The sequence below is a fragment of the Ailuropoda melanoleuca genome, chromosome 8, assembly GCF_002007445.2.
Source record: "Ailuropoda melanoleuca isolate Jingjing chromosome 8, ASM200744v2, whole genome shotgun sequence".
In the NCBI taxonomy this organism is placed as follows: Eukaryota; Metazoa; Chordata; class Mammalia; order Carnivora; family Ursidae; genus Ailuropoda; species Ailuropoda melanoleuca.
In genome coordinates this window covers 72,065,369-72,091,917 of record NC_048225.1, presented here as the reverse complement: position 1 = coordinate 72,091,917, position 26,549 = coordinate 72,065,369, and the positions used below count along the sequence as shown (strand labels likewise).

General features: G+C 38.6%; 1 protein-coding gene across 8 annotated transcripts in view; it reads right to left on the bottom strand.

Annotated features, from left to right (window-relative positions):
* The window catches only part of POU2F1 (POU class 2 homeobox 1), a 175,274-nt gene that overhangs the window by 56,412 nt on the left and 92,313 nt on the right, over nucleotides 1-26,549 (bottom strand). For 5 of the 8 annotated variants that reach the window (XM_034666676.1, XM_034666674.1, XM_034666675.1 and 2 more), the window contains one exon: nucleotides 20,721-20,786. The exons of 1 other annotated variant lie outside the window; for it this stretch is intronic. In XM_034666676.1, coding sequence (XP_034522567.1) covers nucleotides 20,721-20,786 — 66 coding nt within the window. Of the gene's footprint in view, nucleotides 1-20,720; nucleotides 20,787-22,234; nucleotides 22,386-24,210; nucleotides 24,575-26,549 lie in introns of those variants that run through there. 2 more of the 8 variants (XM_034666679.1, XM_002927377.4) reach the window with 2 other exon arrangements.

The window sequence follows — 26,549 nt, the reverse complement described above, 5'->3', positions numbered from 1 at the left end:
CAACATAGGACTAGAGGTCCTAGCCTCAGCAATCAGATAACAAAAAGAAATAAAAGGTATCAGAATTGCCAAAGAAGAAGTAAAACTCTTTGCAAATGACATGATACTCTATATGGAAAACCCAAAAGACTCCGCCCCAAGGATGCCCGGGTGGCTCGGTTGGTTAAGCATCTGCCATCAGCTCAGGTCATGATCCCAGGGTCCTGGGATTGCATACTGCATCGGGTTTCCTTGCTCAGCGGGGAGCCTGCTTCTCCCTCTGCCTTCCCTCCCCTTGTTTGTGCTCTCTCTTTCCCCCTCTCTCTGACAAATAAACAAGTCTTTAAAAAAAAGACTCCACCCCAAAATTGCTAGATCTCATACAGGAATTCAGCAAAGTGGCAGGATATAAAATCCATGCACAGAAATCAGTTGCATTTCTATACACAGACAATGAGACAGAGGAAAAGAGAAATTAAGGAATCAATCCCATTTACAATTACACCAAAAAATGTAAGATACCTAGGAATAAACCTAACCAAAGAGACAATGGATCTGTACTCGGAAAACTATTGAACACTTATGAAAGAAATTGAGAAAGACATAAAGAAATGGAAAAACATTCCATGCTCATGGATTGGAAGAACAAATATTGTTAAAATGTCTATGCTACGTAGAGCAATCTACACATTCAATGTAATCTCTATCAAAATACCATCAACATTTTTCACAGAGCTGGAGCAAACAATCCTAAAATTTGTAAAGACCCCAAATAGCCAAAGGAATGTTGAAAAAGAAAACTAAAACTGGTGGCATCACAATGCCGGACTTCAAGCTCTATTACAAAGCTGTAATCACCACGACAGTATGGTAATGGCATAAAAACAGGCACATAGATCAATGGAACAGAATAGAGAACCGAAAAATGGACCCCTAACTCTATGGTCAACTAATCTTTGACAAAGCAGGAAAGAATAATAAACAATGGAAAAAGGACAGTCTCTTCAATAAAATGTACTGGGAAAACTGGGCAGCCACATGCAGAAGAATGAAACTGGACCATTTTCTTACACCATACACAAAAATAGACTAAAAATGAATGAAAAGACCTAAATGTGAGACAAGAATCCATCAAAATCCTAGAGGAGAATGCAGGCAGCAACCTCTTCAACCCGGGCCGCAGCAACTTCTTGCTGGACATATCTCCAAAGGCAAGGGAAACAAAGGAAAAACGAACTATTGGGACTTCATCAAGATAAAAAGCTTTTCGCACAGCAAAGGAGACAGTCGACAAAACCAAAAAACAACCGACAGAATGGGAGAAGATATTGGTAAATGACGTATCAGATAAAGGGCTTGTATCCAAAATCTATAAAGAACTTACCAAACTCAACACCCAAAGAACAAATAATCCAATCAAGAAATGGGCAGAAGACATGAACAGACATTTCTCCAAAGAATATATAGAAATGGCCAACAGACACATGAAAAAATGCTTACCATCATTCGGCATCAGGCAAATATAAATCAAAACCACAATGAGATACCGCCTCACACCAGTCAGAATGGCTAAAATTAACAAGTCAGGAAATGACAGACGCTGGCAAGGATGCAGAGAAAGAGTAACCTTCCTACACTGTTGGTGGGAATGTAAGTTGGTGCAGCCACTCTGGAAAACAGTGTGGAGGTTCCTCAGAACGTTGAAAATAGATATACTCCACGACCCAGCAATTACACTACTGGGTATTTACTCCCAAAGATACAAATGTAGTGATCCAATGGGGCATCTGCACCCCAGTGTTTATAGCAGCAATGTTCATAATAGCCAAACTATGGAAAGAGCCAGATGTCCATTGACAGATGAATGGATAAAAAAGATGTGGTGTATATATCCAATGGAATATTACACAGCCATAAAAAATGAAACCTTGCCATTTGCAATGATGTGGCTGGAACTAGACTAGATGGTATTATGCTAAGCAAAACATGTCAATCAGAGAAAGACAATTACCATACGATCTCACTGATATGTGGAATTTAGGAAACAAGGCAGAGGATCATAGGGGAAGAGAAGAAAAAATAAGACGAAACCAGAGAGGGAGACAAACCATAAGAGAGTCTTAATCATAGAAAACAAACTGAGGGTTGCTGGAGGGGAGGGGGATTGAGGGATGGAGTAACTGGGTGATGGACATTAAGGAGCGCATGTGATGTAATGAGCACTGGGTATTATATAAGACTGATGAATCACAGACCTGTACCTCAAAAAGAGTTTAATAAGGTTACAGCACACAAAATCTATTTTAAAATTGCTTTTATACACCAAATATAAACATTATAAAAACAAATAAAAACTATAGCAAGTCCTAGTCAGTAGAAAACTATAAAACCTTATTTAAAAATTATAAAGAAGACATAAATAAATGCTCATTTACTGGAAGACTCAACATTGTAAAGATATTAATCAGTTCTTTCCAAACTGATCTATGGATTCAAAGCAATTTTGTATCAAAATCTCAACAAGTTATTTTCTTTCTCTTTTTCCATCCTTTCTTTCTCAGGGTTGGGATGTGTGTTTAATTGACAGATTGATTCTAAAATTATTTATTTTAAACTTTTTTTCCCCCAGTAATCTCTGTACCCAACATGGGACTTGAACTCATGATCCCAAGATCAACAGTCACATGCTCTTCCAACTCAGCCAGGTAGATGCGCTATGATTCTAAACATTAACTAGAAGGGCAAAGGGTCAAAATGCTTTAAAAAAAAAATGAGTTGAAGGTCCTGTACTGTCAAGATATTATGAGTTATCATAGAGCAACAATAATTAGAACAGTGTAGTATTAGTACAGTGACAGACAGACCAGAGTCGAGTCTGGAAGCCACACATCTTTAGACACTTGCAACGTGATAGGTAGTATTGCACATCAGTGAGGAAAGGATGACGTTTTCAATAAAAGGATAACTGGGTAACCATTTGGGAAAAAAACGAAATTAGATCAATTCATACCATATAAAAGAAAGAGGAAGGAAGGAAGGAAGGAAGGAAGGAAGGAAGGAAGGAAGGAAGGAAGGAAAAGAGGGAGGGAGGGAGCGACCTAAGGTGGCTAGGAGGGAGGAAGGAAGGAAAGTTTCAGAAGGATTAAAGGCCTAAATGTAAAGTATGAAATTATTACATTTTCAGAAGACAAACTAAGTGTACATCATTATAACCTTGGGAAAAGGATTTCTTTATCAAGACCCCAAAAATGAAAAGATTTAAGTTCGACTACTTCAAAATTAAAAGCTTTGTTCATCAAAGTGCTACATAAAGAGAATGAAGAGGAGAAAATATTTGTAATACATACAAGCAACAAAGGGTTACTATTCAGAGCACACAGAAAATTCCTTGAATCAATTAAAAAAGTCAAACCAATAGAAAAAAACAACTGAACAGGAATTTCACAAAAGAAGAAACATAAATGGTGCACAAACACTAGAAAAGATGTTCAGCCCCCTTAGAAACTAGGGAAATGCAAATGAAAATCCCCATACAAAACCATTTTACAGCCACTAAATTGGCTAAAATTACAAGTTGGTTAATATCAAGTTTTGGCCAGACTGTGAAATTCTTATCTGCTGTTGGTAGCGATATCAACCACTACAAATGTTTTGGAAAACTGGCTGGCAGTACTGAGTAACACTGGAGTAAGTTCAGCAATTATACTACTAAGAAAACTCTGGAGACTTTCATGCATATGCATAAGAGATAAGTACAAAATTACTTTACACCAATAATGTCTGTAATAACAAAAGCCTAAAAATAACCCAAATGTCCATCAATAATAGAATGGATAGAAAACTTGTGATATATTCATATAATGGGATATTATATCCAGTGAAAATGAATTATAAACATATGCATGCACTTGGATGAATCTCAAAAACATAATGTTGAACAAAAGAAACCAGTCAGAACACAGTAGGATTCGATTTCTATCACGGCAACAGATGAATCTAAGTATTAATTGAGGACAGTAAATATACAGATGAAAAAAATTAGAAAGAAAAGCAATGTGACCATTAATACTGAATTTAGGATGACTGTTATACCTCTGTGGCGGAAGAAGGGACGATGACCAGGGTGGACCAACAGTGGCCTCCTGGGACATGGTAACATTCTGTTTCATAGAGTGGTAGACACAGGAGTACTTAAACCGTACATACGTGGGTACATACAGGTTTCTAAGATTACTACATTGACAGTAAAACAATAAAACATCCACAATGACAAACAGTTATAGTAAAATTTCAAGGACACATCCGGATGGCAAGAAGCAAAGGAAGAAGCAGGTGGCAATGAAGCCACAGTAGCGGGTGACGCTCCTTCCTCAAGTGTGGCAGTGGCGGGAGTGAGACAGGATGGTTGTTGAAAGCTGTACAGACTGCGGGTGGGGTGGGGGTCTGCGGGCCGATAAACCCACACGTACCTCAAGACTGCGAGGGAAGAGTCTACAGGAAGGGACACACTGAACATGTGAGAACAAGATGGGGTGAAAGATGGGGCAGGAACTTGAAAGCAATGAGAAGACACAGAATTAAGAGTGCAAAGTGGAGGATCGTAATAATGGAAAAGGGTATTTTTTAAATGCAAATGAAAAGGAGAGGATGGGTGAAAGAAAAATATATAAAGCAGAGGGAGGTGGTGGGCTCAAATCAGACAGTACAATTTTCTCAGTAACCAAAAGGTAGTCATTTTCAGAAAAGAAAAACAGCAAGACAGAAAGAAAGTATTAGAGTTCTGGACGAGGGGGAACAGTTTGCTCATTTAGGCTATTCCTACAGTTACTTCTCCATAAATGAGAATGGAGATCTATACCCTCCAAACTCTAATGCTGAAATGTATAAATGGGACAGGAAGCCCAACATACTAGGGAGGGAAGGACACAGATAGGAGGAGAAAAATGGGTGGAGGAAGGAGGAGACAGAGAGAAAACTAAGGTGACACCTTACAACAGGACCCAAATGCAGATGTCCTCCACCATCTTCTCTGGGTCTCAAAGTCCCAGGTATTGCTCAACATGCAGCCTGGAATCTACCCTCTTTAAGGGCCACTCTAACTAGAAATGATCTTTCCCAAATCTTTTTTTTTTGGGGGGGGGTGAGGTGCAGAGGGAGAGGAAGAGAGAGAATCCTAAGCAGGCTCCAAGCCTAGCTCGGAGCCCGACGCAGGGCTCCATCTCATGACCCTGAGATCATGACCTGAGCTGAAATCAAGAGTGGAACGCTCAACCAACCGAGCCACGCAGGCATGCCAATCTTTCCCAAATCTTAACGCCTATACAGCCTAGTTTTTCTTAAGTAAGGACACTTAACCCTTACTTAAGAGTTAACATTAGTATTTTTCAAACAGATCGACCCTTTAAGGCCAGAAATTAAAACGTAAAGTAGTATCTTTTCAGAAATCTCTTCAGGATACAGCTATGTCTAAAGGAAACCATATTTTAAAAAGGAAAAAAAAATCCCTTTCTTCTACTGTCAGTGGCCTCAGATTCTTTCGCTAAACACACAGGAACAGATTTGTTACCGTGGTGCTCACACCAAGGACTCAGAATCGCTCACATCACCAAACAGAATTAAATCAGAGTCACGATGTTGGTTACAGAGAATTGAGATTTCTGGAATCCCTGAAAATATTTGTAAATATTCCCAGATTTCAAAGGAGGATCAAAAATTATTTACTCTGAGTGGAGACCTAAACCCTGAATATATAAAAGGACAAGGCACCCTTTTTCTTCTCAGATCTGTTAGGACCCTACTTGAAAGGAGAGAGGGTCATAAGCAGCTGCTTACCCCCACCCAGTGAAGAATACTGGGGACAAGGGGAAAGCCAATTAAATCCACTACACCTGTGCTGAAGCTACATGGCTTCCAAGAACAGCTGGTGTCATTGGTTAATTAAACTGGGAACTTAATCTGATCTGCGGTGCATGTGATCTCCTCTTATAAATCTGGTCCATCTCAAACTCTATACTACCTTTATTGTTTTTCATCTCTTCTGATAGTGACTACTTTGGAATACTGATATAGAGATTCTTTGGCTGTTTCCTAAATGATTAACTCCTTAACCAACAGGGTTGTCCATCTGTCCATCTTTACAAGTGGAAAGAAATCTGTCCTTTCAAATGAACGGTTTTACCTTTCTAGGGAACACCTTTTGATAAACCTATTGTTATGACTATCTACATGAAATTTATGACTGAATCATCGCCCATTTGACCTGAGACTATTCTTTCTGCTTCTGTGCATTTTCTGCTCTTCCATAATTATATAAGCAACAACAAAAGAGAACCAAGAATATATAACATAGAGAAAGATCCTGCTCTAAGAATAAATGCTACAGTCAAGGTTTACTGTGCATTGCTGTGCCAAGTGCTAAGATTATATAAAGAAGAAAACGACACAGTCCTTGCTCTTAAGTAGCCCTCAGGCCTATTAATTCACTCGTTAAAGAACAACTCACTGAGTATCTACGTGGCAGACACCGTTCTAGATGCAAGAGATAGAACAGGAAAGAAGAGAGACAGAAACCATGTCTTCATAGACCTTACATTTTAGTGTGGGGAAAGAGTCAACAAAAATGAAAAGATACAATTAGATAGAAATAAGTGCTGTGAGAAAGTAAAGAGGAAAAAGGGATGGGGAGTCTAGTGGGGGTGCAGAGGTAACAACTGTGGTTCCAGTTTCATCAAAAGGTACCCACAACATGGCAAGGGCAACAGCAGATATTCACACGCTGGGACTGGGACACATAAAGGGGCCTTTAAGGAAGAAGGGAAAAGATGATGCCAGGGAAAACTTCTTGGAGGCAACATTTTGGCTGAATCTTAAGAGGATGAGATGGAATTAACAGGAAGTGGCTATTTGAAGAAGGAAAACGGCAAGCGTTTCTCTACCAGAACTAGAAGACATAATAATGCAAGTTTAACATTCAGGAATCCAAATGAACAATTTTAGATATTCTATTAGGTCCTCGGTTTACAAAGGTAAACAAGTCATACTCCCATACTGAAAGTTGCTCACAGTTAACTATGGGTGACAGACAAAAACATAAATAATTATAATGTGAAAGACAAGCACAATAAAGTTACCTACAAAAAGACGGCAGAAGGTAGAACACAAACAGGAATAAAGTACAGTCACCATCCTCAAACAAAGAAGGCAGAAGATGGTATTTGCTCAAAGAAAGGTACAAAGTGCTTTGAGAGTTCTAGCATGGCTAAGAAGAAGGTGAGATTAGGATTTAAGAGCAGTCTGGGGTTACAGGGTGAGGCCTGAACCGCCAAGGTATGAAAAGGGAAAATTTAATGGTTCAGATGCAAACATGGTTTATTACTAGCCGCTGCTCATCTCAATACTACAAGACATTCTGACCATAATATAGAGGGAGATGCACAAAGACACGACTGGAAAAAAGAGTGCAGAGTTGCTACTTTTGAAGTACATTATTAAAAATAAATAAAAGTAGATTATTCAACCCATTAGGATACCTATTAACAGGGAAAAAAGGGGAAATAAGTGTTGGCAGGAACGTGGAGAAATTGGAATCCTTGGACATTGGCTCTGGAAACGTAGCAGGGTTCAGCTGCTGCGGCAATGAGTTTGATGGTTTTTTAAAAAGTTAAACATAGAATTACTGTATGACCCCTCCATTTCACTGCTAGGAATACACCCAAAAGAAGTGAAAACAGGTACTCAAACAAATCCTTGGACACGAATGTTCACAGCAGCACTACTCACGACAGCCAAAACGCAGAAACAACCCAAATGTCCGTCAACAGATGACTGGATAGACGAACTGAGGTACGCACATGCAACGGAGTATTACTCAGCCAATAAAAGGGATGAAGCATTATACAAACTACAACAGGGATGAACCTCGGAAACATTACGCCAAGGGAAGGAAGCTGGACACAAACAAGGTCACACAGCCTATGACTCCATTTGTAGGAAACACCCAGAATAGGTAAATCTATAGAGACAGGGGCTGCGGGGAGAGGAAAACGGAGGGCGACTGCTTAATGAGTCAAGGTTTCCTTGTGGGTTGATGGAAACATTTCAGAGCTAGACAGAGGAGGTGGCTGCCCGAACTATCAACGTACTACATGCCACCGAACTGTTCGCCTTAAATGGTTAATTTTATGGTATATACATTTTACCCCAATTAAACAAAAAAAAAGAAATCTGCAGCTCAGGACAAATCTGACAGTACAAATCTTACTGCCCTATGGGTTTGCCTGCCTCTAACACCCAGCCTCACCGGCCCAACTGGCTACTTAAATAATGCTACAGACCAAGTAATGTGAGAGCCACCCCTGGTGGAATTTGTCTGTCAGTAAACTTAAGGCAGTCAAAGTGAAATTCACCAATAATAGCTTAAACTTCAGATGCCCTACGAGGAAATAATAACAATGTCTATGCCTGTTACTGCATTACCATAACAAGCAAGCACAAATTCTAAACGAAGTTTACAGAAAGTCATATAACTGTGGGACATAACTAACATAAAAAACAGCTAAAAGATCTTCAAGGAAAACTTAGCTTATGTTCATTTGTGTGTGTGTGTGTGTGTGTGTAGGTGGTTTCTTCCTAATAAAATGGGAAGGATCTGGGATAATGGAAAGCCAGAAAGAAAACCACTTATGGCTACAGAGAAGTTCTATGTCCCTACAAAAGCAAGAAGCATAATCAGAAACAATTCTATAGACCATCTACGGGATGGGGGACTATTACGTATCTACTAAAAATTTCCACTGCTGTAATACTGTATATTCTTCATTTCCTAAGTAATGATATTTTTTTTTAAATTGTTTTTATACATTACCTTGTAGGTGACTGCACATTAGTGAAGTGCGACAAGATTTCCATAAATGGTTAGTCTGTCGAATTGTTACAAAGTCTATCTGGATGAAAGGTATTACTGAAACAGACTTTACTCTTAATTGTAGAAAAATGAATAACTTATGACCTACCAGCTATTCACACCAAGTCTTTTTCAAAAAACTTAAACGTGTCACCTAAAGACTCTATTTTGAGGACCAAGAAAACCAGAAATAAACTCCTTTCTCTAAAATTGTACTATCATGCTAACAGTTTTGTTGACAAAAGAAAAATTTACCAAAGATTTACTCTGCTCCATCTCTCTCCTGCCTCCTAACCTAGTCACACGTTTCTCACTCACCTTCACCTTTAAGATGTGAGTAGTTCCCTGCCTTCTTCAGAAACACAAAGTGCCTGAGAAGCTGCAGTGAAACCTCTGGTCCTCTGATTTTACCTAGTGTCAAGCTTCCTCGCTTGCTATCAATCCTTCAATATTGTCTATTTGTCTGGATGTATTCCCAGATTTCATTGTACTTTGTTCCCTGGTTTCATCTTCCCAGTATCATAAGGACGTCCCCAATTGCCTCTGTGCCTAACTCTATCTAGAGTGCTTTCTTACCTTCCCTTCTACCTACAAACTTATCTAAAGTCGCTGTTCTATCTATCTTTAACTTCTTCACTCTCCCATTTCTCTGCCTTAATATGGAGGGGAGGGGACCTTCTTTTATTCTAAGCTACTTCCGTCTACCAGTGCTCAGAAACCTAAAGCTTCTATTCTCCTTGGGAACATGGATTCCTGAATTATACACCCTTTCTGTACCCCTCCCTCCTACTGGTTCCTCTCCTTCACATACAAACATACGTGACCTCCTCTCTTATTCTTTCCTTCCCTTTATTTAATATATAGTCACTATCATCATCATCATATTCAGAATAAATACTACCAATTGAGAACTTACTGAGTCATACATCTACTTGCTTTCAATGTATACATCACTTTTATGCAATGATTTATTATCTATCTCCATTTTACAGCTAAGAAAATTGGGGCACAGAAAGAAATAATTTGCCCGAAGTACCGTACCTGGTAAGTGAAGGGGATCTGAATCCCGATGGTTCGGTTCCAGGGCCTGAGCTCTTAACTAACATCCTCTACGGCCTCTCACAGTGTCTGTAACAAGAGCTGCCTACGTTTACCTTCCCTTTCCTCAATCATTCACTTCTCTATCCGCAGCAATTTCTTTCTCTACCACTCACCTAAAACCATTTAAAAGCCCCCGAGGAACTACTAACTGTCAAATACAGAGGTCACAACTTAAGCGTCCTATGTCTTGACCTCTCTGCGGGACCCAACTACCCTGGATACTAACTCCATGAACGTCACCATCTGGTTCACTTCTCATCTCCATGGTTGCTCTTTAGTCTACTCAAGCACTGTCTGGTGGAAATTTCTGTAATGCCGGAACGGTTACATATATGGGCAACCCAATATGGCAGCCTCTAACCACACGTGGCTAAGCACTAGAAGTGTGGCCATTTAATTTTAATGTTAACAGCCACAAACAGCCTGTGGCCAGCCTCCCGGATGGTGCAGGGCTCCTTCATGGCCTCTCTGCCTCTGCCAGCCCTTTCAGTGTTGTGGAAGAGGTCTGTCCTTGGCTCTTTTCCCGGCTTATTCCACGCTCTTCCCAGTGGTACCTCCCTGCTAAATATTTCCACTCCTATATAAGCAGCCAGGTTTCTCTCCTCAGCAACACAGCTCTGTCTTCCATCGCTCACTTCTTCACCTACAGGCACCACAAGGCACCTCCAAATGCCACATTTTCAGAACTTACTGGATCACTCATTGTCTCGTCTACCTGCAGGTCAGGCAGTCCCTGCTCAGAGAATGGCACTCCATCTGTCCCTGTCCCAAGCCAAATATAGGCACTCACTTTAGATGACTCTCTTCCCTTGTTTGTTTACTCCCTTCTCAATCTCCTCTCCTCTTCCCACAAACGCTCATTAAATCTGACCCCTGGTTTCCACTGCCACTGCTCTAAGCCAGAGTACCATATAATGGATCTAATTGAAAAAGTAATGAGTTTAGTTCTTTTGCTTCAAGTAAAATGTAAAGTATAACATGGCTAGAAAATTCTTTTACACTTGGGGGGGGAAAACACACACACACAAAAATTAACATGACAGAAAACAAAACTGCCCTCTAAGGAAAAAAGGAGAAAATTATAGGGGGCGCCTGGGGCGCAGTCTGTTAAGCGTCTGCCTTCGGCTCAGGGCGTGATCCCAGTGTTCTGGGATCGAGCCCCACATCAGGCTCTTCTACTGGGAGCCTGCTTCTTCCTCTCCCACTCCCCCTGCTTGTGTTCCCTCTCTCGCTGGCTGTCTCTATCTCTGTCAAATAAATAAATAAAATCTTAAAAAAAAAAAGAAAGAAAATTATAGATAATCTCACAACCTGTACCTAAAGTGGCCTTTTATGGACGGCACTGGAGGAGATAATGCTAAGTGAAATAAGTCAAGCAGAGAAAGACAATTATCATATGATTTCTCTCATCTATGGAACATAAGAACGAGGAAGATTGGCAGGGGAAGAAAGGGATAAAGAAAGGGGGGGTAATCAGAAGGGGGAATGAAGCATGAGAGATTATGGACTCTGGGAAACAAGAGGGCTTCGGGGGGGGGAATGGGATAGACTGGTGATGGGTGGTAAGGAGGGCACGTATTGCATGGTGCACTGGGTGTTACACGCAACTAATGAATCATCGAACTTTGCATCAGAAACCAGGGATGTACTGTATGGTGACTAACATAATATAATAAAAAAACATTAAAAAAAAAGAAAGGGGGGGTAATCAGAAGGGGGAATGAAGCATGAGAGACTATGGACTATGAGAAACAAACTGAGGGCCTCAGAGGGTAGGGGGGAGGGGGAATGGGATAGATCGGTGATGGGTAGTAAGGAGGGCACCTACTGCATGGTGCACTGGGTGTTATATGCAACTAATGAATCATCGAGCTTTACATCGGAATCCGGGGATGTACTGTATGGTGACTAACATAATAAAAAAACATAAAAAAAAATAAAGTGGCCTTTTAAGCAAATAAATCCTCCTTTACTAATGTTCCAAATTTCTGTCGATAATGAATAAAAATGAAATAGATACTACTTTTAAAATCCTATATTTGTTATTGCATTACTCCTGGCAAAAGGATCACACACTCCTTCATTCATTTAATAAAAATATAATCTCTTATTTTTTTTAAGATTTTATTATTTGAGAGAGAGAGAGAGCGCACAAGCCAGGGGAAGGGCGGAGAAGCAGACTCCCCACAGAGCCGGGAGCACAATGCGGGACTCAATCCCAGGACTCTGGAATCATGACCTGAGCCAAAGGCAAACGCTCAACTGATCTGAACCACCCAGGTGCCCTAAAAATATAATCTTAATTGAAATGCCACTTAGTATTCTCACAGGTTCAGTAATTATAGATCCCAGCCTCATACACCTAAAAAACAAAACAAAACAAAACAAAAAACAAAACGCATACGCACCAATGGGGCAGGGCCAGGGCAAGTTTCTCAACATGTAGTTGTCAGAATCTCTTAGAAGCGGTATCTTGTAACTGATACTTATCAAACCAAAAATTAGAGGGAGATCCAGCTTTCCTACAGGCATTTGCTTTTTGCTTCTAGACCACCAAGAACACAGTATATCCTCCACTGTGTTCCCGAGGCTCTCTACAAGTGCTCCAGCCAGTTTCACCGACCCATGGAACTACCCTCTATTTAAAACTCCAGTAACTCCAAAGAGGAACTCCAAGAAAAATCAGTATTGATATTTCCACCCTCAGGCTTACATAAGAGCGCTCTGGCCAGTACAGAATGTAGTCTACACAGTAAAACATGTAATAAATTTAAAATGATAATAATGAAATCAATAAGAGTATTAGAAATGGCCCTTGGATAAACGTAACCTCAAAGGGAAAACAGCCCTTCAGAGTCTGAAATCTGTGATTGCTCTACTGTTTTGATGAGAACTTTATGTGAGGCCTGTTCCTCAGTGAATTTCTGATTCTTCTCAGAAACACTGTATTTTATCTGGAAATGTTTTCCAAAACTAGTACTGGCTGGTTCAAGACTTCAAGATTCTTCAATTACCAAGAAGAATAGCAGGTATGGCCACTGGTGCCCTGGTCTTTCAGGATCCTTTCTCTTTATCTTGGAAAAAATGATGTCTGCTCAAGCTCCTTTACTAATATAATCTGCTAAAATCAGCCAGAGCACTAATAAATCTCACAGAATAAATATCCCCGCTTGCTAGAAACTTCTGATAAAATATTTCTGGAATGCAATTTCATAGATCTATATTGGGTTGTGTTAATAAATTTATTTGGTCTTTTCAGCTGCAAAAAGATCTTGACATCATCCTGGGAAAAAAATCATTGGAGTGAAAAATCAAAGTGAGTAAGGACAGAATGGGGAGGGGCTTTGGCACCATCATAATTCGGGTGAAAAAAAGACTTAAAGTTAATTGACCACAAAGAATCAACAAGTGAGTCTGCTGCTTTGAAGTAAGTTTTAATATTTCAAAACAATTAAATATTATCAGAAAATATAACATTTTTATTTAAAAAATTTAAATCTAATATCATTTTTACCTTATCATAAAAAATAATTACAATAAATACCAATGGTAAGTTTTCAAAAATAATAATAAGCCAATGGTGATGGTAATGGTTGCACTGAAGTCTGAAGAACTGGATGCTGTCTGATTTTGAGGATGACAGGATGACATAGGATCTAAAAATCTTAGGGCATGATGGAAGAGTCGGAAGGGATCAGAGAACTTCAGGACAGATCTCTCTCTCCCATCTTAGCTTAACGGCTTCTTCCTGCCGAGTACACACACTGCCTCCACCATCACACTGAAATGCTGTCCGGCCCTCCGAGCCCAGTTACAGCTCCACCTTCTACCAAGCCTTCCCTCACCCTCCCAGCTAGAAACCAGTTCCCCCACACTGAAGTCTCATGGACCTCTGCACACTTCTTCCGAATCTTCTATTACATTTGCACGATATTTCTCTGTAAGATAAGTTTATTGAGAACAAAATCAATATTTGATTCAACGTTAGTGATCTTACTTAGTACAGTATCTTGCACACTGAAGACAAAACGTAAGGAACAACATAGCTCAAAGGACAAGAGAACAGCTCTACTCACTTTTATAGATATGTGTGACCTTTCAAAAGTGACCAAGCATCTCTGAGCCTCAATTCCCTGATCCATAAAAAGAGAAAAATAGTGCCTCATATGGTTGTTACAAGGACTAACTGAGACAATCTATACAAAGTGCTTAACACACCTAGGAAATACTTAATGACAGCCACTATTACTAGAGTATAAATTATTACTCTATAATAAATTATTCCATAATAAATTAGTATTTGAAAATAAATATCAAGTAAATGGAGAAGACTTAAAATATGGCAATGACTTCCAGAAGAGCTTTCATTTTTTAAAAGATAGGGAAAATCATTTCAATCTGTGTTACTCCTAGGGCAGAATTCAAAAGAATATAGATAACAGAGCCGTAAAACAACAGAAGATGATGTGTCAAAAACTACTGTTCCCTGTCGGTGGATGAGCCCGGGTTCAGGGTAGATGACCATTTGTTAGAAGTACTGATGAAAGAAGTCTGCCCTTTGATTAAAAGTGAGCAAGACTTTGAACTTTGTCCAATATTTCTAACATCAAAAAAAAAATGCTTTGGTTTTGTTTCTTACTGATGTTTATAAACCTTTAAACAACTTTTTTTACTCTTCTGTTATTGGTAATACAGATGATCAGATTTAATTTCGGGTAAAGCAGTGTAGTAGGCACAACAGTGGCCAAAGGTGTGGCAAATCTCCACAGCGGCAATCTCCAGAAGCTCTGAATAGTTACTTTACCCAGCAAAAGGATTTTGCAGATCTGATTACGTTAAGAGTCCGGAGATAAGGGAGATTATGCTAGAGTATGTGGGCGGACCCTGTGTAATCACAGTGGTCCGTGTAGGAGGAAGAGGGAGGCAAGGAGAGTTGAAGAAGATGTGAGGATGGAAGCAGGAGTCAGACAGACAGAATGACAGCTCTGAAGACATCTCACTTCTGGCTTTGAAGATAGAGGAAGAGGCCATGAACCAAGGAATGTAGGTGGCCTATGAAAGCTAGAAAAGGGAAGGAAACAGATTCTCCATAGAGGCTCCTGAAGGAATGCCCGCCTTACAACGCCCTAATTTTAGAACTTCTAACCTCCAGAACTGTAAAGATAATGAATTTGTGTTGATTCACCCAGCAATTCCACTACTAGTTATTTAGCCCAAAGAACTGAAAACAGCGACTCTAAGATACTTGTGCACCACTGTTCACTGTAGTTGTAGCTAAACGGTGAAAACAACCCAGCCGTCCATCAACAGATGAAAGGATAAATACAACGTGGTACATACACTGGACTATTATGCAGTTATACATGCTATAATGTAGACAAACCTTGAAAACATGCTAAATGAAACAAGTCAGACATAAAAGAAAAAATACTGTATGATTCCCGTCCATAAAGTATCTAGAATTGGCAAATTCATAGAGACAGAACATAGATCGGAGGTTACCACGGGCTGGGAGGAGAAAGAAATGGGAGTTATTCCTTCCTCCAGGAGGAATATCCTTGGCAGCATCCTTGTCCAAAAAACTGTAAGAAATATCACTACTATTCTCTTATCTGATGGATAATTTTTTTGAAAGGAAATTATTTTGGAAAAATAATCTGCTCTGCCATTTCTTCGCTCGTGATCTTGGACTTCTTAAGCTAGGCTACGAAAAGGTCATAAACCTGCTGGCTAGATGAGCTACATATTTGTTTTCTTTAAACTGAGCCTGACCCTCAAAAAGCTTATTAATCTTATTTATGTATTTATTTATATCAGTTCCTTAAAGGTAGCTATGTCAAAACTCATTCACTCTACTCAAACTCCCAAAACCATCTCATTCACTCTTTGAGGCAGGGTAAGATAATGAAAAGTAATGAAAGGCTCATGGTCTTTACAATCACAAATTACTAAACAGCGCTGAGTTTAGTTCCCTTAGCTGTAAAACAGGTGTAACACTACTTATGGGAGTATTTTAACAATTATGATATAAAGCATACCTAACAAAGCAACTAGACATGCATATCTAGTAACGTTTCGGTACATTTTAACTGCTGCTATTATTATCCTTGTTTTCCTCTTAAATGACACCTCAACTACTTTAATGATAAATGAAAAAAATGCAACCTAATATGAATTATTCCTCATTTTCCTTTTTCTTTCCACCTCAGTTTTGTCATTCTTCAACCCTACCTTCTCTCCAGTTGTAGAAAAAGGGGTACATCATCTTCTTTTTTTTTTTTAAAGATTTTATTTATTTGAGAGAGTGCACGCCTGTGCATGGGGGGGGCGGAGGGAGAGGGAGAGAAGCAGGACCCCCCCTCCACTGACTGCAGAGCGCATTGTAGGACTGCAGGGCCCTGTGACTGCAGGGCTCCATCCTAGGACGCAGAGATCATGACCTGAGCCAAACTCAGATGCTTAACCAACTGAGCCACCCAGGCTGACCCTTGGTTTCAGCTCTGGTTGTGATCTCAGGGCCCTGGGATTGACCCAGGCATCAGGCTCCGTGCTCAGTAGGAAGTCTGCTTCGGGTTTCTCTATCTCTCTCCCTCCTCACCCCCCACCACTTGCTCATTCTCTTCCTTTAAAATAAATCAATCTTTTTTTGTTTTTTTAAAGAAGGATATAGCTGGAGCCATCATACTGCCTGGCTTCAGACTATATTACAAAGCTATAATAATCTAAACAGTATGGTATTGGCTTTTATACCAATAAAAACCTGGACACCCATGTCCAGAAATAAACCCACGCACATATGGTCAATTTATGACAAAATATATAAAGAATTCACACAAAGTATATAAAGAACTCACACAACTCAATAATGAAAAAAAAATCTGATAAAAAATGGGCAATTTTCCCAAAGAAGACATACAGATGACCAACAGGCACATGAAAAGATACTCAACATCACTAACCATCAGGGAAATACAAATGAAAACCACAATGAGATATCATCTCACATCTGTCAGAATGGCTACTATCAAAAAGACAAGAAGTAACAAGTATTGGTGAGGATGTGCAGAAAAGGGAACCTCAGTACACTGTTGGCGGGAATGTACACTGGTATGGCTGCAACGGAAACAGTATGGAGGATCCTCAAAAAACTAAAAATAGAACTACCAGCAATTCCCCTTCTGGGTATTCATCCAAAAAACAAAACAAAACAAAAATGCTAATTAGAAATGACATATGCATGCCCGTGTTCACTGCAGCATTTTTCACAATAGCTAAGATATGGAAATAACCGAAGTGTCCATCCATGGATGAATGGATAAGGAAGATGTTGTATATGTACACAATGGAAAACTACTCAGCCATAAAAAAGAATGAAGTCTTGCCATTTGTGATAACATGAATGGATCCTGCTGATCTATTATGTTGACTGAAATAAGTCAGATTATGCTGAGTGAAATAAGTCAGAGAAAGACAAATACCATATGATCTCATTATATGTGGAGTCTAAAAAGCAAGACAAACAAACAAAACAAAACAAAATTAATAAATGCAGAGAACAGACTGGTGGTTGCCAGAAGGGAAGGGTGACTGGGGGATGGATGAAAAGGGAAAGGGGGGTCAAGAGGCACAAACTTCGGGTCATAAAATAGTAAGTCATGGGGATGTAATTACAGCAATGAAGACAATATTCAAAAATACTGTACTCCATATTATGTAACTTTACATGGTGACGGGAAACTAGACTTATGGTCATCATTTATGTGATACAAATATGGAATCATTATGTGGTATACCTGAAACTAATATAATGTTATATGTCATTTATACCTCAAGAAAAAAAATACTCAAATTTCCTCAAAGAAATACCACTATGATATTTTTCTATACCTCCTCTTGAATTACAATACAATAATCTACCCTGCATCTCTTACCTGCATATCTGTTTTCTTAGTGGACTGCTAACTCTTCAAAGACTGAGGGAATCTCATCTATTTGCACTAGCATCTTGATAACACCACATATAATATTTTACATATGACAGGCACTTAATGAATAAAGACATTGACAAACCTAAACTATAGGTTTTCTGCGAACACATAAGGGCTATTTGACAAAAATGCATCATCAGATTTATCTGCTCAACTTAAACAGATTGCTCTGGCAGGAGAAAGGCAAAGAAGAAAACTATCAAACACAATCTGAAATAATTTTATAGTATTACTCCCCGTAAAATGTCACAAATCAAAGTTGTTTTTTTCTAGAAATATTTAAAATTTTAGAAATCTACACAAAAGTATTCCAAATCCAAGAAAGGTGAGACTTTAGTTTTATTACAACGCTAAGGGTTCTTTCTACTGAAAACTTTGTTATTCAATTAGTAGAAACTAAGAACCCATATATCCTTTACAATTAAATAATCTGCAGGTCTGTTTGTTTTATTTTTAAATAAAAATCAATTTGTAAGCATGTAACTGTCTGAGTAAACTGTAATTCCGTAACTGATATATTGGGCATTGTAATTTAATAGGCAAACTGGAACTCGAAGTTCTTTTTATATTCCTAAACTAACAAACTGACACCAGTAGGAGATGCTAAAAACACAGTGATAGGCCCTTAACGTTTCAGAAACTGACATTCAAGGTTTTAGTTATCTTCAAGTGCATGTAAAGGTCTGTAACATGGAAGTAATTTGTAATTTTACAAAGGCAGCAAATGCTGAGTTTTAGAGACATTAAAAAGTAAAAATCTATATTGATACTGCTCAGTTCTAGGAGTCTGCCATACACTGCGTATTAAAACAAGTCAAGAAATTCATGAGACTGTATTAACAGGTGCTCCAGCTAGAATTTCTCTTCTGTATAGCTCTGAAAATAGTTTTAGACCTGAATATATAACAAAGCATTGCTTAAATTTTCTGTTTTACGTTACTGGAATTCATGGGAGAAACCATATGCAGGGTGTAAATCCTCATTCTGCCTTTATTTCCTGGCTGGTTTTGTGCCTTGATTTCCTAGTCCTTGAAATAATAATACCTAACTTACAGGGCTGTCATTAAGAACTCAAATTGAAATCAGGTAATGGGTACAGTGCTTAAGATTTTTAAAAATATGCCATTGGGGGATTATTAAAGGTAGGTGCTCAGTAAATGGGAGCCACTGAAACGTCTATTATTAGTAGAGGCCTCTCAAGGAGTCTGGTGACATTTTCAGTGTTCGCCCAATCATCTGAGAAATACATGCCTCTCCTTCGAAGTGGTTCCTTGGGCACACGTGCGCTGCACACTCTCCCCTAACGTCTTACGGGATCAACCGCCCTGTTTCTCTTTGCAAACAAGTCCCACGCCTAAGCTAGATGGCCAAAGCCCTGGCAGATGGACAGTGCCACAAAATAATGCAAGACGGGGTCCAAACAGAGGACAGAGAAACAACAAAAATGAGACTGCAGCTGAGAATCCAGACAGAACAGAATGCCGCCCTCGTCCTCCCCAGGAGGTACTACGGCAGTCTACCTGGCTAGCCTCAGAGTGTTCGGAGTGACCTGTTCAGTACAACAGGATGCCCCATGGCTCAGCTGCACATAAACAGACAGGTCTACGTTAGAGATTAAAGGATTACCAAGTATCTCCAGGTGGAGAACAATTTCGAATGAAAAGATATGTAGGCGGGAACTGCTATATTGGTTCAACTCGTCTACTTCAAATTAAAAGATGTTGTGGCCAGTAGAGGTGAAAAAGATTGTTTCCAGGAGTGACTCTCATTCTTACTCTCTCCCATAGTTAGGCAATTTTAAAATGATGCGTCAAAGAGGCAACCCGCTCTCCAAGTGAAAAACCTAGTTTACTTTAGAAACTATTACTATCTGTGTGTCCCTGCCCATAATTCCCTTCTTACACAGTTGAGTATTTTAATTTATGCCTCTTCCCCAGAAATTGGGGGAAGTTCCTGTACCATCTCTGGCAGATGATAAAGACACATGGTTCAATGTCCTCTGAGCAACGTGATGGATTAAGAGTATGGGTTGTGGAGACATTCTATCCTTTAGGGATTTACCTTTCTCTCATGGAGCCTCACTCTTCTCATTTATATGATATTAATTTACTCCTGATAAATAGTTAAATCAAGTATGTTTTTAAAAATCACCAAATAAAAGAACATACTAGAAATAGGTGTGTGTTTTTAACTATCTACTGACACTATCATAACTTCAATACAATTTATATTGAATGGGGGGGATGGATAACATTTACTATTTTGATTAACACCTGTAACAAGGGTGACGTTTTACTGAATGGTTACTGTATAGCTGGCACTGTGCTTAACCATTTCCTTTAATACTCACAATGACCTATAAAATATATTATCCCCATTTTATAGGTGAATAAAGTCTCAAAAGATTGGGGAAATTGCCTAAAGTCCAAAGCTAGTAACAAATCCCTGATTCATACCCAGAACTACCCGACCTGATTCATACCCAGAACTTCCATTAAAGGAAATGGACTATTCTCTCAACTACTTTAGAGTTTCTCTGATAAAGAGCAACAAAAAGATGAAGCAATCTGCAGAAGAAACTAAATAATCTTAAACAAATACCAGTTCCTGCAAGCACTAAATTATATCTGACAACTCAATACTCCAACTGGTCTTTATTTGCCAAACAGAAGTCACAGTTAAATGGAAAGTTTCTTCTGTTAACTCCATTAGATCTAGTTAAAAAGCTGGATCTGGGAATAATTTCTTACCTGTGTTGCCATCTCCACTCTCCATAGACGGTTTACTGGTTTCTGACGGATTGTTCATTCTTGAGTCTGCAATGAATGAGAGGGGAATGAGGTGGTTTTTTGTTTTGTTTTGTTTTTTAAGATTTTATTTATTTATCTGACAGAGAGAGAGAGACAGCCAGCGAGAGAGGGAACACAGGAGGGGGAGTGGAAGAGGAAGAAGCAGGCTCCCAGAGGAGCAGGGAGCCCAATGAGGGGCTCAATGCGGGGCTCGATCCCAGGACTCTGGGATCACGCCCTGAGCCAAAGGCAGACGCTTAATGACTGAGCCACCCAGATGCCCCTGAATGAGGTTTTTTAAAAACTGGGGATGTGGTTAGGGAGGCAAAATTGTGGCAAAGGAAGGTTTAATAATATTGACTAATGTTACAGTCCTATAGTTCAAAGACACATAGTGTCAACACTAAAACATTGGAAACTGTAATAAAAATTTATCTGAAAGAAATTCAGGATTCCCTTAACCCTGAAGTGATCCACAAATAAACTGTCTTTCCAAAGAATTTTAATGTTCTTCTAACAAAGATAACTGAAATCAAACCTGAAAAAAAAGTATAATAGAGTCTAACATGTAAATGTAGTAAATATAATATGAAGCATAAAATAAAGAAACAAAGCTGGGGCCAAGCACCTTACAAAGTAAAACATGCTACTCTCAAATAAAATTTCTTTTTTTCATAAGCAAAGGTATTCGTTAGTTACAGCCAAAACAATCCACTGGTAATCTTCATAAAAGACTGGGCAGTAACTCAACCTAACGGAATAAAAAGAAAGTATGTCTAAGAAAAAAATCTCCTTATTTACTCCCAGCCTAGAAAAACTATGTGTCAAAGTGAGAATATGTCAAATTCATACCTCAATCATAAACCAGTACAAGAAACTGCACCACAAGCCATAACAGATATATCTAATAATTTCAAAATTGAACCACAACCACACCCACCTAAAAATACTACCTATCTGATATCCCCTAAGAACCTCCTGATGTGGGTTTATCTCCTTAAGGGTCATCTCTTTAATGAAAGTTTTCATAGTCAAAAAGTTTTCATCAAGCAGTATCAGGTATCCCAGAAGATACACAAGAGACAAGAACAAGTCTGTTTCTCTTCCACCTTTTTAACAGGGTAAAACCTAAATACACATTTAATACATACCTTATTCTACTTCTACTGTAAACCCAAACTTAGCATATTTGTCATCAAGTTTACTATCAAGCAAGTTCCCCCTTTTCCCCTACTGGGTTAAGAACCATTTAACTGTAATTATTAGTTGAGAATAATAAACTATATTATATTTGAATGTTTCACTGAAGAGTACATTTTGTCATCTGCTTCAATGTTTAACTAGGAACCAAAACAATCGTCAGAAGTCCCAGCCATGCTGTCCATAGTTGCTTTCTCCAAATGCGCAAGTGATGACAGGCAATCAAGAGTCCTCCTCCCAGAGATTTCATTTCCAACCTGGAAGCTGTGTAATACCTTTTCTAATACAGGTTTTCAAACAGATGTTTGTCTTATGGTCTTAAGCAGTTTGATCATATCTTTGGTTTGTTCTTCAGATGTTCGAAGGATTCAAATTCGTTTCTCTGTGGTCATAAATGAGAGCAGTTCTACAACTTCCTTGCCTCTACTGTACAGAAGAATTTAAATGTCACTGAAAGCATACTAAGATTTGAAAGGAACAGGTGTACAACTTAGTGATAATCAGCTTTCTGAATGACTTAATCAAAATCTTATGAAAGTCCACAAAGATCACAACAAATGTTAATATACCATTAAACATACATTCTGCTCAATGCTTCCTTTAGAATGTTGAAAGAAAGTGGGAATAATATGAACCAGTTAATAGTCATAAAAAGGGTAGCATATCTTTTAAACAAAGAAGTAGGAATAATTCTTAACAAGTCACGAGCCTGTGCTGTGCACTTCATATTCCAATTTCCACATATCTAAACTGAAAATTATGTCACAGGTATTGTGTGAATCTTCTAAGCATTTTCTATTGAACTGTCCAGCTTTAGAGACATTTAACAAAATTACTTCACACACACATACACATGTAAATAAAACAAAATTCTGACTAACTGTACAAGACTGTTCAAATGAGTTACTGTTCATTACAAATAACAAAGATACAATTTCTAATTTCTAATTCTAAATATTTCAAAAGGCTAAAAATATTTCAAAAAGGTATATTTCTTTCCTTTCTGTAGTTCCCAACATAGATGTAAAAGAGTGAATCCAAGTAAGTTCTCTTTTGATAATCTGAAGTTTTTTTTCCTCTCTGGGCACACGGAGCTGACTGTATGAGTCTAATACAGTCTACAAACTGTTCTTGGATTAAATTCTTGCCATCAGTTTGCTGTTTAAATTGTGGTTTTTATTGTGCTGTACAAATATTACTACTGCCTTGAGTTTCGGCCCCTCCTTCTGCCTAACAATGTACACATTTTCAGAACTATCATTTAATTTTACCCTTAGCAACTGTGAAGGAGATGGGGGGGTCAAGCCTCAAATTTTCAAGCAAGAAGAATGACATACAGGGAAAAAAAATCACTTGCAAAGGTTTTCGACCTAAAATATCAAAGTCCTGGAGTTTGTATCATCTGACTCTGCAGGTGACCAGAGTCACCTAAAGAGGTTTCAAGAATTTTGCATACAAACAGACAAATCTCAACACAAAACAGAGCCACCATGAGTCACAGTGTGTCTCAATCTATTTTAAATCTCAGTTACCAAAGACAGTTTATATAATCAAGGCTCACACCCCTCTCCTAAAACATTTGTTGTTCTATAGAGAAAACTCTAAAAATAGGTTTTCCCGCACTTAAAATTGTTTTCTGAAGAAGTTGATTTTTTTTAAATAAAAAAGGCTAATATCAGTTAAAATTTGAAAAGTTGATAGTTTCTCAAATCTGGAAACTGATCAACAGTCCTATGGCAGTAACCACCGCAATTAGCCTCTGCATTAGCGTTTATGGGAGCCATTCTGCACTATGGCTCCACCTTATTTTTCACTATGCACTTTTGGTTTTTATAGAAGACATTCATATTAGGTATGCAAAACATTTTTATTAATATGTACACATTATTTAGGTACACTTTATACCTTGTTTCAGATTTAGATGTGTTTTTAGAACTACATGAAATGCTCCCAATAGATATTTATATTACTCCAAAAAGCAAAAATGTACTCTGTTTAAGTTGAATTCCCAATCTATGCTATTTACTGAAAATGTCCTCTGAACCAGAAGAGCTAGTGGTAGGGAGGGACCTACTGCAAATTCAAGTAAGCTCTTGCCTTGCAAATGCTTTCCTCCTTCTCTGCTCCATCCACCTCTTTCCCCCCCTCCCCCGAGTTGGTTGCATATGCGATTAAGCATTTATGCATAGTCAACCCCACACACGCCATTTCCATATTAAAGCTTATAAGAAAGAAGTGTGCTGGTACCCACCTAGAACATAGTCACTGCAGTCCAGCATTGCTGTGAAATCTTCTAGAGGTTCAGACAGTCCAGAGCAAGGAAGAAACAGGTAGCAGTTTGGGGTGGGGAAAGAAGGTAACTACTATTTCTACCAAATCTACACTATGTTCTTGAGAGAACAAGGATGGGAGGTGGAAAGTGGATTAGGGGGAGAAGCAAAATACAACTTCAGTTACACCATAGCAATCTTCAACTGAATAAGGAAACTTCAGTTGCTCAGAGGAGTTTTAGTCTCTCCTACCAGCTAGGACTGACATTGTCAAGGCAACTGAAGCATGAAAAGTTCCCCTTTTTGTAATAAAATAGAAACAAAGATTGCAGCTGGCAGTTTCCATAATGAAGCTTAATCAGTATGCGTGTGATTAGGGCCTTATGCAAATCTCTCCTCGTTAGCACAGCAGCCAGCACTTTGAAGTCCACGAACAATTCATTTACAGAACACACTGAAAGCACTCCCTGCATAATTTAAATCATTGCATAAATATTTATCAGTCCATTTGCATATTAATTGGCAGTGCATGAAGGGAAAAATTATCTCCTGAGTGCCAGCATAATAATTAGGAGGATAAAATGAGATTTCTTCCAATGGCCTGGCTTCTCGGACCTAACTTGAGATAGTACCAGGGGAGAAGGGAGAGACAGGAGACAGAGTTCTGTTAAAATGGCACTGAAATGACACGTACAAATTAGAAACAACTCTACAGACTTAAGCACCTTTAATCTTATTCCTGCTGGCAACAATGACTTCAGTAATAAGCGGATTTGCAAAAAGCTTTCTACACAATCCAAATAATCCCAAGGAAACAATTAGCAAGGTAGAAGCAGAACACAGGGCTGTCAAGATGGTGCTAGCCTACTGATAGGGAATTTTCCAAATATTAACATACACTGGGGAAAGTCCTACTTTAAAACAAGGCAACAATATCAACCCAGAAACAGCGCAAGAGCTATAAAATTATTTTCAGGAGTATGGAAATTCATCATCTATAAATCTTTTTATACTACTAAATTAACAGAATAGATTAGCTGAATGCCACATATCCTTCCCCCATCAAAATCAATCCAAAGTAGAAGACAGTTTGTTATTTATAATATCAATCATGAAAAAAATGGGTCATATAAATTATGGACTTAGTATTTTCAAGTAAATTTCACCTAATGTATATGAAAAAATATGTATTTATACTCTTTACTAAAGAATATATCTATTCGATTTAAAGTAAATTTACAAGGTAAAAACATCAATCCAAAACTTTTCAGGCATTATGACAGGACATTCTGCTGTAATCACCATAGACAACTCAGGAGAAGACTTATAAAAATCCTATAAAGTAGGTATTACTACATTCTTTGTAAAAAAACAAAACACACACACACACACACACAAGGAAACTGAGGCACAGTGAGCTGGAGCACTTTACCCAATGTGACACTAATAATTTGGAGTCAGGATTTAAAATCGGGTTTTGCTGACATCACAATTTGAGCTCTTGGTTATTATTAAACACTATGGCCCAGTTATACACTGATGGAAGTAGTAGGCATGGGGGGGAGGCTTAAATACGGCAGCAGATTTAAAAAGCTGGTTTTCAGTGTAGTGAGGACACTAATAATTGGTGACAAAGATTTTGTGTCTAAAAGTCAAGTATGTACAGATACACAGAAGACTGCACTAGAATTGAGGGGAGTTCTCCAGGGTATTATCCCACTAATAACCTTTTATTTAGAACTAGTCTTCAAGCATGCCTAGCATCTGATTATTAAAAATACGTATTTTTAAAATATTTTTATTCATTTATTTATTAGAGGGAGAGAGAGAGCACAAGCAGGGGCAGCTACAGGCAGAGGGAGAAGCAGGCTCCCCGCTGAGCAAGAAGCCCGCCACAGGGCTCGATCCTAGGACCCTGGGATCATGACTTGAGCCAAAGGCAGACGCTCAACCGACTGAGCCACCCAGGTGTCCCCAAAATATGTATGTACTTTTCCCCAACATTATGGTTGAAATTAAACTCAACATGCATATGTGGAAATGAATGACAAGACTTCTACAATGGACCTTTAAAAAGATTTCTTTGTAAGGCAATAAATTGGGTAGGAACAGAACCAAAAATCTTTCTTAAGTTTTAGATAAGCACACTATTTATACTGCTAGTTCTTCCATTGTACAGAATCACAAAATCCATATGAGGAGAGAGTTTAGGGGAGAAATTTAACACTGCCACTCAGGACTGGTGAGACTAAGTTCCTTCTCTTTTCGAACCCTAATTTTCCCATCTGTAAAATGATAATATCCTTTCTCATGAGGCTGC